Consider the following 16389-nt stretch of genomic DNA (forward strand, 5'->3'; position numbering starts at 1 on the left):
CAAACATTATCGCAGCAACTCAATGATGTAGAAAGTAAGTGCATCAAATAAAAAAGTTTTGATCAATCTTTGTTATATGTTGATTACTTACAAATGTCATAATAAATTATGTAACTTGACAATTTCATAAAAGTGGTTCTGCAAACACTTATAAGCATGAATTTATAAATATCGTAAAAATAATTATGAAATTTTTATATCGATCGAAATATTAAATTACAATATCATTCTATTTTCTTAAGAAAACTATTCTACAATTTTCACATAAATGAAAAATATACTAATGATTAATAATATATTTTTCATTATACAAGATATTCGTGGCACGAAAAAATGAAACTCAACAACTCTTACTATAAAAATATATTATATATTGATATTAACGCGTTTTTACATCAAATAGTATGCAAGTAAAATGTAATAGTGGAGTCAATGAATTTTGTATTATGAGATAAATTATTAAACAAAATTGTGTAATTGTGTAATTAATTTCACACATTCAATTATATTATAGGTACGGATTATGAAAAATTAAAATAGGAAGTTAATAGAAAAAAATTTATATAATACTATATATTTAAAGGACCTACTTATTATTTATTATTTAAAATAAAAGTGTGACCTCAACAATCTAACTATAAATTAATATTTATATTTATCAAAATTTTCATTTATTATATAAATTCTTTAACTGAATATGTATTCATTTTTTTTAGTTGTATTTTGAATACAAATCAATTTAAGCCTTGTTTGGCATAACCTATTTTAGTCCATTTTTTTATTTTTTTATCTTTTTTAGGTCACATCAATCAACATCTCCTCTCTACTTTTGTACACATCTTTTTATAAAAATTCAAAAAGTACACTTATTTAAAACATCTCAAACCACCCTTTATTCATAGAAATCTCTATTTTTTGTACACATATTACATATAAATTGTTTGAGATGACTTAAATAAGTGCATTTTTCATCTTTTTACAAAAATATATATAAAAAAATAAAAAAATGATATAATAAAAAATAATAAAAAAATAAAAAGATAAATTATTTAAAATATGTCAAACTTGACACACTTAATTATAATACTAACAGTCAATAAAAGTTCATGTGTCACGTGTATCGCAGTTGCCGAACTATCAAGGTTAAAAAAAAAAAGTTGAAAACAGAAAAAAGGGGAAAAGTAAAGCGACGTCGTCCGTAGTGACGCAGGCACTGATAATAATAAATACTAGCCTCCTCTGTTCCAGAATGGGCCGCCGTTTGAGAGGAAGAGTTGGGGAAAATGGGGAAGAAGACGAAGAAACCCGGCAAAGGCAAAGAAAAAACTGAGAGAAAAACTGCGAAAGCTGAGGAAAAAAGATCTCGCAGAGAGACCAAAAAGCTCTCTTCCGAAGACGACATCGATGCCATCTTGGTACTCTTCCGTATTCCTATGTCGTTTAATTTTATTTTCCCGACTGAGAAAAACTCTTTCCCCGAAATATATAAGTATATATAGCTTTTGCTTTCCACCAAGACAAACTGAGATGGAAGGAAGGAAATTAAAAAGAAAAAAAAAAAGGCCCACCCATGTTTATAGAGTAATGGTATCGACCCAAAAAGTTTTACCAATTTTTTTATCAAATGTCTCTCACATGACCCACATTTGATAAAAATTTAGTAGCATTTTTCATGTTTATATGAGGAGACTTGAAATTGTGTTGTGATGTTGTTGTTGTTTTTGTTTTGTTTTGTTTTGTTTTTTTATTCCACACACAGTTGAGTATACAGAAGGAGGAAGCCAAGAAGAAAGAAATCCACATTGAAGAAAATGTCCCAGCACCGTCTCCCCGATCGAATTGCTCGGTATTACAATTGTTCAGTTCAGTGTTTTTGGGTTTTAATTTTTAGTGTATAATGTGTTGTGAATTCAGAGTTTAGTTTGTTGATTCTGTAGTTGAACATTAATCCATTGAAAGAGACTGAATTGATTCTTTATGGGGGTGAATTCTACAATGGTACCAAGGTTAGGCCTTTTATATTTGTCAACTATTTAATTGTTTTTGTTTTGTCCATAATATATGTATATATGTATATACTTGCTCCACACTGAGAGTCTATGGAATTGGTTTGATGCAGACATTTGTATATGGTGATCTTTATCGGTATGATGTGGAAAAGCAGGAGTGGAAGCTGATTTCAAGCCCAAATAGTCCACCACCTCGCAGTGCACATCAGGCAGTTGCCTGGAAGAACTATCTTTATATTTTTGGTAATGTGGCAGCATTTGTGTCCACAAACACATAATAACAGCACACACACACACTAACTCACTCACTCACACAATAAAGATCTACTGCATTGTGTTTGTAATGAGAGAATCGTTGTTGTGTACTACTACTAGGTGGGGAGTTCACGTCTCCAAATCAAGAGCGGTTCCATCACTACAAGGCAAGACTTCTTTTTTTTTTTTTGAAGAAGCCATGGCTGATGAATAAATTGCACATGCACACACGCATATATATTTGTTAAATAAGTCCCTAAGGTTAGAATGTTGCCATTTGAATTTGTTGTTTTAGGACTTTTGGGTGTTGGACTTGAAAACAAATCAATGGGAACAACTAAATTATAAAGGGTGTCCAAGTCCACGATCAGGTCATCGGATGGTAAGTTTAGATTTATTTGGATTTATAGAATTAATGATCTACAGTGGTTTGTTTCTAACTTTTGTGTATTTGTTTGAATATATACACACTCCCATATGGAGCTCAAACTTGTTTACGTATGTGCTATTAATGCTTATAAGTTCATGTTGAAATGATTTCTTCTAGTTCTTTGCCTATATTATTATATATGTGAGCACCTGCTTTGGTGTCTTGAAACTTTTTTTCTCTTTATGCCAAGTGTCCAATTTTCTATTCACAAAAAGGAAAAAAAAAAAAAATAGAGAAGAGGGTGTGTCATGACCCTAACCCACTCCTAGAGGTTAGGGACATAACCGGCTAGTAATCATAGATTACATATGGTCTCTTAATCAAAATACAAAATATTTATTAATTAACGGGGTCTGAAGTGGAAGCAAATAAGAAATTAAACAAGCCCATTGAGTTGTGTTTATATGATAAACCACAAACATTCATACTAAGTCCAAAAATAATGACTTGACAAAACAAAGCTTGACAAAAGCTTGGTCCAAAACAAACTCCAAAACAAATGCCTCGACATAGAGGCACTCCACCATTGGCAATGGTGGACTCCCAAGGCATATTCTAAGGTTGATCTTCCAAATGCTCACCTACATACATATAGGAGAAGAAGGTGAGCTAAATCCCAATGAGTAACATCAATATAAAGTGGTTAACGAATGAAGTTCAATCACATTACAAAACATAACTTGTATTCTCAAAACAAATCATGTATCGAATTCATAACAAAGCTTTTGCTTATAAACAAAATTCATTATCGAAGCGTGATACGTGGTAACATCCAATAGAGCAAAACAAAGGGGTCACTCAGCCAATGTCAAAAGGACTACTTGGGTCCATTTCAAAGGGACCATTTAGGTCAATACAAAGGGACCATTCCGGTCTAACGAAGGGACCACTCGGGTCAAACATCAGACATTTTTGTAAATCGAATAATCAAAGGGTCATGGTATTATATCCACCACGGTAGGGCCTCACCAAAGGATGTGACAAATACATTTAACAAAAGGGACATTCATTCATACGAAATAAGATTTCATAAAACATTGTTCTCGAAGCATTTTCAAAATATACTTTCAAACATAACTTTACAAAGACGTTACTCACAGTGGGCTTATGCAAACGCTAGTTCTCGGGTGTCCAACCTACACATCACGCATAAACATATACACATTAAAACACACTGTTCAAATAAACACATCTTTATCTAATCCATTTCCTTATGTTGGTCTCTAGCTTGTTATCTATTTAATGAGGGTTAATTCATGACTAAGAATGCTCAAAAGAACATAGAAACAAAAATATGCACATGAAAGTGTTTTTCAAAACATGTTGAAAATAGGGTGTTTGCTCAAGTAGTCCTTTCACTGCTTGAGCGGTGAATGCAAGCTCCTAGTACTTTGGTTTGCAAAATGAGATTCTGGATGGTTCAAATGTAGGCTTGAGCGGTAACTAGACTACTCGAGCAGTCTGCAAAAATATTGATTGGTCTCAATGTGTGCTCGAGCGAAAACTAGACCGCTTGAGTAGTCAGTGCAAATTCTGTTTTTCAAAAGCTGAAGAAATTAGTTCCACACTCAATTTCATGGTTTGAGGGCTTGCATGACTTATTCAAAAACATGGAAATACTTTAGAAAACATGAATTCATGACCAATTTTGAAACCATTAACTTAAAACATCATCAATTGGCAAAATTGAAGTTAAAAACTTTATGCATGTAAATATTTTCAACTCTTCACTTAAGGAACATGAACATGTAATGAAGAGCAAAGTTTATGGAGATTTTTTGGAAATATGCAAAGTTTAAACTCACATGCATGTTAGAATTACAAATCTCAAAGCAAAAATGATGAAACATGACATGTTCAACCAGGAGCATGTACTTAGCTTGATTTCATCCTTTTCTTAACAATTCCTTACAAATTTCATACAATTAATCCTAATTACTTTATGAATTCAACTCTTAGGTAGATTAACTACAAGACTTTAGCTTAAATTCCATACCTTTTACTTGAATTCTAGTAATTTTGATGATTTCCTCCCTTAATTCTTCTAGCTCTCCTTCAATTCTTCAAATCTCTCTCTCTCTCTCTCTCTCTCTCTCTCTCTCTCTCTCTCTCTCTCTCTCTCTCTCTCTCTCTCCAGAGTTTGTTCTCTCCTCTTTAAAATTCTCAGCACAGATAATAATGAATTCAACTTCTCTTCTTCTTGTGTTATATATATAAATAGAATTAGTTTAGGTTAATTAAGCACTAATTAATCAAATCTTATAGCTAATTAATCATAATAATGCCTAATTTGATCATTCCTAATTTTATTTGAATCCATCTAACCTTAATTCTATTCGCTTTTAGTTTTAATCAAATCCCATTAGGCTGTACACAATAAGTTGATTCAAATTATAGTCTTCTGACAAATAATACACACACGAACTTCATATCCATAAAATACAATTAAATTAAAAATCCCTACCATTAAATGAATGCAAAATGATATACATGGTGTGGTTATCACAGTGTGACTTGAACGTAAGACCACAAATTTGATAAACAAAGCTCTTATCATTTGAGTTGCATACAACATATAGCAAATATTTTGTTTATTTATTTATGGGGGATTTGGTGATAGACCCTTCAGTGTCTAACTTGTCCTTCAAAAGGACAAGAATTATATAGATCCTTCCAAAATCCCTTACTATTTTAAAACTTGTTTCTTTTATTATAATACCCTCATACATATACATATATATGTGTGTGTGTATCAGATTGCAATCACGCTCTCTTATCTCAATCTCTCCTCTCTATCTTGCTCTTATCATTGTTGCTCTCGATCAACGCCATCATTGCTCTCCGTCGGCGCCACCGCTGCTCACTATAAAACTCTTTCTCTACCGTCTTCATCACCACCGCCACCGCTACTCGTCACATCCACAATCTCAGATCTAAGATCATTCATAGTTGTCGTCGTCGTTGTTGTCGGAAATGATAGTTCCTGACGATTCGCAAACCTGAGAGCTGAGATCCTTCACTCTCTTTCTCTGGCTCTGATGGTTCATGCTCCCCCCCTCTCTCTCTCTCTTTCTTCTTCTTCTTCTCATGATCTTTTGTTTTTGAACTCTGTCTCCCTATTTCTCTTTCTTTTTCTCATGATGCTACATTCTCTTGTAAAGCCATCCTCGTAGCTTGTTTCAGAGTAAAATTTTACTCTGTAATTAAAAAACAAAAAAGAGTAAAATTTTACTATTGAGAGTAAAATTTACTATAATTTAAAGTAAAATTTTACTGTTGTTAAGCAGATCAACATGCTGTTAACCAGAGTAAAATTTTACTGTTACAAAAAATAGAGTACATACTAAATGAATGAACCAGAGTTAAATTTCAATTTTAGATTGTACGGGGTGGAAATATTCGTCGCCTTCCGTACTCCTCGTGTCCAAACTTCGTTTCTTTTCGAGTGACCTAAGAACACAAAGACGGTAAGCTACCCGGTGGTGTGTTGCCGGAAAAACCTTTCGACGGTCAAGTTAGCACACTTAGAGAGAAGAAGAAGAGAGAGAGAGAGAGAGAGAAAGGGGTAGGTCGCTCTGATAACCAGATGTTCCAAACCTGTTGTATGGAGGTGCCGTACAGTTTAAATAGCTTCTGCGCTCACCACTTTGCTCGTCTTTTTCTGGACGTGTGGTTGTACTGCCCTCTCTATTCCTTACACGTGTATGCGTCAATATTGCCCAACAACATTTGGCCAAACTGCCAAACAGTATTGACGCGCAACTACTGGCGGGTTTATCTCCTCGCACTCCAATTGGGCCACGTAGCGACTTCTACCGTGCTACCCATAACCAGGCACAAGGCCGTTTACCAACTTCCGTTAATCGGCTCAGCTCCGAGTTGCTCAACCGGTCAACCGCGGCTCGGCGAAATATTGCTCGGTCTATACAGAGGACGGTGTCATTAGCTCGGACTATCCTTAGGTCGGCCATTCCATATGTAGTTTGGTCCTTTGTTTGGTGTAATTCCCTCAATTGCATACATAGCTCGGCCCATTCTACTCATTAGATTTTCCCCTCTCAATTGTCCCTTAATCCCATTGGTTGCAACCTGATTGGGATTACTTTATTCTTGTATAATCTTCATTTCAGCTTGATTTGTCATCTAGCTTCATGATAGCTCGGTCAAGTTTTGTCACTTATTTTCGGGCCCCGCGCTGCACTGTTACACAAATCTTTATAGCTTAAATTTTTCAAAACGTTCTTCGATTTTCGTGTTAACCACTTAACTAGCTTAGCTCGGCAATTTACTTCTCAGTGAGCAAAATCAGCGCAACTCTTTGGTAAGCAAAATAAACTTAGCTCGACGATTTATTTCTTGGCAAGCAAAATCGGCTTGGTAACTTCCTTGGCGAGCAAAATCAGCTCGACAAGGAATTCCAAAGTTGGCGAGTAAGGTTAGTTCGGCAACTTGCATCTTGGCGAGTAAAATCAGCTTGGCAAGGAACTCCAAGGTTGGCGAGCAAGGTCAGCTCGACAACTTGCATCTCGACGAGCAAAATCAGCTCGGTAAGGCACTCCAAGGTTGGCGAGCAAGGCTAGCTCGGCCACTTGCTTCTTGGCGAGCAAAATCAGCTCGATAAGAAACACCAAAGTTGGCGAGCAAGGTCAGCTCGACAACTTGCTTCTTAGCGAGCAAAAATTAGCTCGGCAAAGAACTTCAAGGTTGGCGAGCAACGTCAGCTCGGCAATTTATTTCTTGGTGAGCAAAATTAGCTCGGTAAGGAACTCTAAGGTCGGCGAGTAAGGTCAGTTCGGCCACTTGTTTCTTGGCGAACAAAATCAGCTCGGTAAGGAACTCTAAGGTTGGTGAGCAAGGTCAGCTCGACCACTTATTTCTTGGCGAGCAAAATCTGCTCCGCGAGGAACTTCAAAGTTGGCAAGGAAGGTCAGCTTGGCAGCTTGCTTCTTGGCGAGCAAAAATCCGTTCAGCAAGGAACTTCAAACTTGGCGAGCAAGGTCAGCTCGGCAATTTGTTTCTTGGCGAGCAAAATCTGCTTGGCAAGGAACTTCAAAGTTGGCGAGTAAGGTCAGCTCGGCAACTTGCTTCTTGGCGAGGAAAATTTGCTCGGCAAGGCACTTCAGAGTTGGCGAGTAAGGTCAGCTCGGCAACTTGCTTCTTGGCGAGGAAAATTTGCTCGGCAAGGAACTTCAAAGTTGGCGAGTAAGGTCAGCTCGGCAACTTGCTTCTTGGCGAGCAAAATCCGCTTGGCAAGGAATTTCAAAGTTGGCGAGAAAAGTCAGCTCGACAACTTACTCTTTGGCGAGCAAAAATCAGCTCGGCAAGGAACTCTAAAGTGGGCGAGCAAGGTCAGCTCGACAACTTGCTTCTTCGTGAGCAAAATCAGCTCGGTAAGAAACTTCAAGGTTGGCGAGCAAAGTCAACTCGGCAACTTACTTCTTGGCAAGCAAAAATCAGCTCAACAAGGAACTCTAAAGCTATGAAGCATGGACACGCCAGATCTCATGCCGTGGGGGTGTCTGACACGGGGACACGCCGGGGATACGGGGACACGCCGGGGACACGTACGGGACACGCCAGGTGGCGTGTCCCTTTAATTTAATTATTTTTTTACAGGGGACACGGCGGCGACACGACGGGGACACGCGTGTCCACCAAATCTGGACACACGTGTCCAAATCTAGACACAGAGGAAAAGAGAAGGAGAAGATCAAGGTCATGAGACAGTCGGTTCAGGAGACTTACCTCCATCAGTCGATTTAAACCAATTGATCCACCACCTCCATCCAGTCGATCGAAGACCTTTGACCCCCATCAAGTCGATCGAAGGTAAGCCCCTCTCTCTCAGTCGATCAGTCGATCTCCATCAGTCGATCAGTCGTCTTCCATCCAGACGACTTCGAAGGTAAGCTCTCTCTCTCGCTTCGATCATCTCTGTCCTCTCTCTCTCTCTGTCTTCGATCGTCTCTGTTCTCCCTCTCCCTCTTTCTCTGTGTTTTTGTTAATTATATAAGATAATTGATAAGATAATATATATATAATATAATTTATAATTGATCAGATAATATATATATATATATATATATAATATAATTTATCATATATAATATATATAATAAAATTTATAAATTATAATTTTTATCTTGTAAAATAAAATATTTAATTATTATTTCTTAAAATATCATATATAATAATAATTTTTATAAATTATTATTTCTTAATTTTTTAACATATAATAAATAAAATAAATCATCTAATTATTTAAAAAAATTCTAATTAAATCATATATAATAAAATAAAATATCTAATTTTTCTTTTTATTTATTTTAACATATTTTATTATTCTTTATTTGTTATATATTTTTATTTATATAATATATATATATATCATTTAAAAATAAAAATAATAAATTAACAATAACACATTATTTTAAAAAATATAATAAATAAATAAAATAATTAATGTATATTAAAATAAAAATATTTATAAAAAATTAAAAAATTTGCCGTGTCCCCTGCCGTGTCCGTGTCCCCATTTTTTAGAAATTGCCGTGTTCGGTGTCCGTGTCCGTATGCGTGTCCGTGTCCGTGTCCGTATCCGTGCTTCATAGCTCTAAAGTTGGCGAGTAAGGTTAGTTCGGCAACTTGCTTCTTGGCGAGCAAAAGCAGCTCAGTAAGGAACTCCAAAGTTGGCGAGCAATGTCAGCTCAACAACTTGTTTCTTGGCGAGTAAAATTAGCTCGGCAAGAAACTCCAAGGTCGGCAAGCGAGGTCAGCTCGGCCACTTGCTTTTTGGCGAGCAAAATTTGCTCGGTAAGGAACTATAAAGTTGGCAAGCAACGTCAGCTCGACAACTTACTTCTTGGCGAGCAAAATCCGCTCTGCAAGGAACTCTAAGGTCGGAGAGCAAGGTTAGCTCGGCCGCTTGCTTCTTGGCGAGCAAAATCCGCTCGGCAAGGAACTTCAAAGTTGGCGAGCAACGTCAGCTTGGGAACTTGCTTCTTGGCGAGCAAAATCTGCTCAGCAAGGAAATTCAAAGTTGGCGAGCAAGGTCAGCTCGGCAACTTGCTTCTTGGCGAGCAAAATCAGCTCGGCAAGGAACTCTAAAGTTGGCGAGCGAGGTCAGCTCGGTAACTTGCTTCTTAGCGAGCAAAATCAGCTCGGCAAGGAACTCTAAAGTTGGCGAGCGAGGTCAGCTCGGTAACTTGCTTCTTGACGAGTAAAATCCGCTCACCAAGGAATTCTAAAGTTGATCAAAACCATCAACAAATCTCTTGTCGAGCAAAATCCATTCAGTAAGGAATTCCAAAGTTGAACAAAACCATCAACAAACATTTTGTTGAGCAAAATCCGCTCGGCGAAGAATTCCAAAGTTGAATAAAACACCAACTTTCGTCTTGCCGTGCAAAATCAGCTCGTCAAGGAATTCTGATCTTTTTGTCAAAATGATTGTCAATTGCCCCCTAGACCGTGCTAAATCTGCTTGGCGAGGCGAAAATACAACAATTTTCAAGAAAATAATCTACTTGTTTCATTACATTAATAGTAGAATGGGTTACAAAAGTAGAACTAAGAATAAAATTTCAGATTGACAGTGTTCCACGTTCTGGGAATAGATCGGCCATTTATATCCTGTGAATTTTATGCCCCTTTTCCTCGGCCTTCTTATTGACTAATTCCAAAACTGAACTCCCTAGATCTCTTCTATGGTTGTTTGCCCCGGCCATCCTCTTGTCCGACTGGTTGAATCTTTCCCGTTACTCTCGTTCTCTATTACCGAACTTGCCTTCACGATAGCTGCGGCTGCATCATTTTTAACTCGAATGTGCTCATTAATGCGTTGCATGAGCAGTTCCATGGCCAACGGTTGATTCATTGTAAGCGAGTCTCTTAGTCTATGTCTAACGGGAAGACCGTGCTTGTACTGAGTGATTGCTAGGTTCATCGGGCAATCAAGAACCTCATTGAATGTCTCCCAATACTTGGCATTATACGTCGTCTGTGAGTCGCTCAGTTCCATCTTAATTCCTAGAAGGTGGTCGACTTCCTTGGGGGTTTTGGTGTTGGTTTTGAATCGAGTCACAAACGCCTCCGCCAACTGCTGCCATCTCTCGATACTCTCCTCCGGCAGCCTCTCGAACCATTTCAGGCCCAATTCACCCAAACTCGATGGGAAAATAAGGCACATGAGTGCATCGTTATGCCTATGCCCTGCCATAACTTGCTGGAAATGGCTTACGTGCATGTATGGGTCAGTTTTCCCGTCATAAAGCGTGAACTTTGGTTGATGGAACCCAGGGGAGGAGTAGTGTGCTCTTGATCTCTATGGAAAAAGGTGTGGCGCTCAGCCTTGCCAATTCTCTGTCTGGTGGCGCTGGTCTCGCCAAGCATGGTGGTGGCATGGTGACCTCTTCACTGGCTCGCCCTCTAGGGACCAGTTGCTGTAATGCAGGCAACCTTTGCGCTTCCTGCCAGCGAGCGTGCTCCTCCAACACATCTCTTAGGGCTTTTGAACGGTCGGAACGAGAATATCTCAACGTCGTCGTCGGATGTGAGGGATGGTAACTGCTGTCTTGCGTGCGAGATGTTGTCGCCAACGCGATGTAGTCTCCAGCTCTGAAGCTTCTTGTGACGGAGAGTGAAGGGGTGCCGTATCTATTCTGACTGCCGGAACGACAGGAATGGGCGTGCTCACTGTGGTTTCTCACTCTAATGACGCCCTTTTCCTTCATCTGGCGTCTCATGGCCTCCATCTCCATCGCCATTTTCATGATGATGGTATCTTGGTTTTTCGACTTATCTTCCAGGCGCTGAGTGTGTGAATCTCACCGTCGGCAACGCTCTTTTGGATTGACAGAGCACCTAGAACTCCTTGCGTGCTTGTCTCGCGCATCTCTAGGAAGTCCTCGTGCGGAGGTCTCCAAACTAGCCATCGTCGGAATGGCGGGCAGACCATCTTTGCACTGAACGGACTTTAGAGTGATGCCGTCGATGGCGGACAGCGTAATGTTGTCGTTGTTCACCATAAAAGATGACCGGAAAAGATTGAATGACAAGGTTTTGTTTGCCCTCTCTATTCCTTACACGTGTATGCGTCAATACTGCCCAACAACATTTGGCCAAACCGCCAAACAGTATTGGCGCGCAACTATTGGTGGGTTTTTCTCCTCGCACTCCAATTGGGCCACGTAGCGACTCCTGTCGTGTTACCCATAACCTGACACAAGGCCATTTACCAACTTATATCAATCAGCTTAGTTCCGAGTTGCCCAACCGGTCAACCGCGGCTCGGCCAAATATTGCTCGGTCTATACAGAAGACGGCGTCATTAGCTCGGACTATCCTTAGGTCGGCCCATTCCACATGTAGTCCGGTCCTTTGTTCGGTGTAATTCCCCTCAATTACATACATAGCTTGGCCCACACTTCTCCACTGAGCACATGCATAGCTCGGCCCATTCTGCTCATTGGATTTTCCCCTCTCATAGATCTATGAACAAACAAATAAAAAACTTCTTGATTTTTCATTGTAATATCTTGATTTCTCATTTTTTTAATATTATCAAATCTAAGTTTTCTTTTATTTTTTGTTTATTTTTTATTTTTTATCTCAGATCTAAAGTTATTGATCTCAAATATGAGTTCGTAGGTATCAAATCTGATATGTTGGTGGTTTGACGGTAAAAATGGTGGTTTCTGGCCAACTATAAGGATGAGCAGCGTCGGTGGACGATGAAGATGGTGGAGATGGTGAACCATGGAGTTGGTGAAGAGAGAGTGTGTTGTAAAAGAAAAAGGAGAAAGAGAGGGTATAATGGTCAAATAAAATATTCAAATAGCAAATTTTGTCCTTCATACAAGACTTTGTAATTATAAGGGGGTTTTGAAAGTACTAATTTTTTTTTTTTTGTCCGTTTAACAAGAAAAGGAAGCTAGGAGGGGTTTATGGCCAAATTTCCCTTTATTTATTTATTTGACTTGCACACACATTACGTGTGCCTACCACTAGTATATCATATACTTATAGGGAAGAGAAGTTAATTAAAAAATTTATGATTTGGGACTAAATTGCATCTTTTGTACTGAATTACGATAATAAAACAATAAAATACAGGCCATTATTCAGTGATGGTACTGCCAATGCAGAGGACTTGGTGTAGTCCTAACCTCATTGTCTTCATGCTTGACTGCCTGAGTTACCATCACCAAGCTATAACAATGTGACACTGAATATTTTCTGGAACTAAATTTGTAACAGTAGGTAACATTAATTTGATTACCAAATCAGTTTGGTTTATCCTATTAGGGTTTAGTTTAGTCCAATATAAAAGTTTACAAAAGTTATATTCACGCCATTGATCAAGTTATATAGTTTCTTTTATTTTCTTTTCTTTATGAGTTGATGATTTGAAGATATTTTTCATGTCCCGATTTTTAAAAGATTAATTAGGCGGAAACTAATTAACCTAAACATGATTATTTAACAAGTGATACAATACATAATAGTTGATACTTAAAATCACGCCATTTTTTAATTTCAACCGTAATCAATAGCATGCTGTCCAAAAATCACATTTGTCCCAGTTTATTTGTACCTTACTATTTTTTCATTTTTATCAAAGTGAGCCAAAAATTTTACCATATTCATATCAAAATGCTCCAAATATCCTCTAGAGTACACTTTTTAGGGTTTTAAAGCCTAATATTCATTTTCTAATATAAATAACCATTTTGAATATGTAAACCCTAATATGCTCTTACTATTATTTTCAAGCCAGATTATCAAGAAGGCTATAAATCATGATAAATGCTGGAAATTTGTGTTAATGTATATAATAAGATAGTGGCATGTATATAATATGATAGTGGTGTTGGTGGCAGATAGTGGCATGTATAGAATATGATAGTGGTGTTGGTGGCAGATAGTGGCATGTATATAATATGATAGTGGTAGATAGTGGTAATATATAATATGTAAGTGGCATATAATGGATTATAATGATGTTTGTAATATCTCCTATATAAGGAGTGTCATTTGGTCTTGTAAGATAAGAAGTTTTGAATATAACAGAAATATATTCCTTCTTCCTCATATTTTCGGAGTTCTTCTTGCTCATATTTTCTAAGTATAAAATATGAAGAAAATGGAAAAACAAGAACTAGACATGGATCCATCATCTTTAACCATAAATAACACAAAATGTATGTAAAGGAAGCCCTAACATGCTCTCATATACAAAATGAAGTAAAGAAATCCTTACCAAGTATGAAGATCAAGTAATGTGGTAAAGATCTGAGGATAAGATCCAAGGTCTCGAGTACGACTCCCCCAAGGGGCCACTGGAGATTTGTCCGGTTGTTAACTTCAAGGTCTCCAGAGATTAGTTCTCAGCTATCCAGGCATGAGGTAATTTGGGTCTAATTGTGTTAGGTTAGGTGGGAGATACCCTAGATTTTTTGAAAAAAAGAATAAAAAAAAGAAAAAAGAAAGAAAAGAAAAAGAAAAATGGAAAAGTATGAAGATCAAGCAAGAAATTATGAGAGAGGAAGAGGAGAGAGCTCCAAGCTTCAACCAAAGCTCCAAAAGCTTCAAGTGTGCCAACAATGGCCACTCAAATTTTGAAGGCTCACTCTCAAGGCACTCTATGTACTCTTTCAACTTCACTAGACAAGCTAAGCTCTATGTCTTATTGAGGAAGATCAAGGCAAGACCATTAAGCTCTCAAAAATGACGGCTAGAAGAGAAGAACCAAGAGAGCGGGGGAGGGAGGCACCCATGGATTTGGGTTCAACCAAAAAGAGAGAGAAAGTGTGTATTGATCCCCCAAAGATGACCTAACCCTCTTATAAAATATCTGCCTTCATTGCCATTAATTCTTAATTAATCCAATAATCCAAAATGACCAACACATGTTCAAATCAATTCTAGCCACATAATACTATCATCTTTTGTATAAACACCATTATACATTTATAAACCTATTTGGCACAAAGTTTAGGAGAAAATATTACCCAAAAGAGGTTAAGCCCAAAATGTTAGGAAAAGGTGTAAGAGAAAGTAAAGGTGTGTAGGCCCCCAAAATGGAAAGTCAAGCATGGGGAAGAGGAAAGAGAGTGAGCCGGTTGGGGGTGAGAGTGGGGCTAGGTGGACTTTATGAAAATTATACATTGACCTAAATTTGGATTCTACAAATATTTCAAGTTTTTGTTTTGTTTTGTTTTTTTTTTTTCATTTCAAATTTTCAACTTTATGGCCCTAATGTGCAATTAATTAAAGTAATCTCAGATTAATGATAAAATAATATTATTTAATAATATTAATATTAACATAGAAAAGTTATCTACTGGCCCAAAGAGTCTGTCTCTCCAATCTTTAATCGGAACAGAAAGCCGTTCGTGTGTACCGGTTAACTCTCGCATGAGAAATTTAATTGAGGGAACTAATTGAGATTAAATAAATAATCAGCGCCCCAAATATAATTAAATGAAAGTTTAAATTTGTCCAGTCATTAATTACATTATTATTGGAAGGTACAAAAAGAAGGGGAGCAGCCAGTGTGCAAGAATCATAGAAAACAAAACTATAGGCCTGTATGGAAGACTTGAGAGAGATCAGATCTTATTATGTTTAGTGGGTGTGAAGATTATTCCCACGGAGAAGTGATTTAGGGAAGTGTATGGAATGAATGAAAAACAAAAGGAAAATAACAGTATAGAACAGAGAAAACTTTCTCTAAATTTTATTACTCAATCAATGACTCCCTAGCCTCAAAGGTTTACAATCCAAGTTATAGTGAATGTTGCTTGGTGATCAACAATTCACACCTCAAATCAAGCCACAATAACATAAAATAAAAAATTTACCAAAATGGCAAATTTGACTTGAGGTAAAATTTGGAAACTATAATAAAAAGAAGAGTATATTTATTTAAAAAGAAAAGAGAAATACAAGAGAGGACAAGATGTCCCCTGAGAAAAACCAAAAAGCACTAATCCAAACAAGCCTCTAAAAAAAAAACCGAGAAGAAAAACTATAAATCACACATGACCTTCCAATCTTTGGAGAAAAAAAAAAAAGGGAATCCCTTGGACTGGAGGAGGTACCGAAACCCAAAAAGATGCCAAACTTCAAATTTTGTCCTATAAAGAGTCCACATTCCCAAATTTGTCTTAAAATATTCTTGCATTCCTCTTTCCACCCATAAGACCAAAAAATAGCTCCAACCACACAAATCCACAATGCTTTTGCTTTCTTTTGATTTCTAAACCCTCTTAATTCAATAGAGAGCATTTGAATACAATCCATAGGAACCACCCGTGACAAATCCACCAAACAAAAGAGCCGATGCTACAAACTCAAAGCAATGGGACCATGTAAAAAAAATGCTTCAAAGATTCCTCACATCTCTTGCACATTACACACCATTGAGGACGAAGAGCACAATTATGTCTCCTCTATTGAAAGGTATCATTGGTTAGAATGCCTCCACGATTCAATGACCATCAAAAACTTTATCTTAAGCAGCACAAAAGATCTCCAAATATTCTTATGAAGGCGAAAAGAAGGTGCATTCAATTGATCAATACTTTAAGTCAAAAAAAGATTTGCAAGTAAACTCCCTTGAAGGGTGAGAAAGCTATACCATCTTATCCCTCAAATTTGGAATCAAAGAAATATGATCAATCTCATAAATTA

General features: G+C 37.3%; 1 protein-coding gene across 3 annotated transcripts in view; it reads left to right on the forward strand.

Annotated features, from left to right (window-relative positions):
- The first annotated feature begins 1175 nt into the window (after window positions 1–1175).
- LOC114317461 (Galactose oxidase/kelch repeat superfamily protein) overlaps window positions 1176–16389 on the forward strand; it is a 48339-nt gene continuing 33125 nt past the window's right edge. For all 3 annotated transcript variants that reach the window (XM_082909153.1, XM_082909154.1, XM_082909155.1), the window contains exons 1-6: window positions 1176–1415; window positions 1760–1846; window positions 1938–2006; window positions 2120–2252; window positions 2385–2431; window positions 2560–2646. In XM_082909153.1, the coding sequence (XP_082765279.1) occupies window positions 1284–1415; window positions 1760–1846; window positions 1938–2006; window positions 2120–2252; window positions 2385–2431; window positions 2560–2646 (555 nt within the window). In that variant the 5' untranslated portion in view covers window positions 1176–1283. The remainder of the gene's footprint in view (window positions 1416–1759; window positions 1847–1937; window positions 2007–2119; window positions 2253–2384; window positions 2432–2559; window positions 2647–16389) is intronic.

The sequence above is a fragment of the Camellia sinensis genome, chromosome 15 (genome assembly GCF_055761805.1).
Source record: "Camellia sinensis isolate YWXY chromosome 15, ASM5576180v1, whole genome shotgun sequence".
Lineage (NCBI taxonomy): Eukaryota > Viridiplantae > Streptophyta > Magnoliopsida > Ericales > Theaceae > Camellia > Camellia sinensis.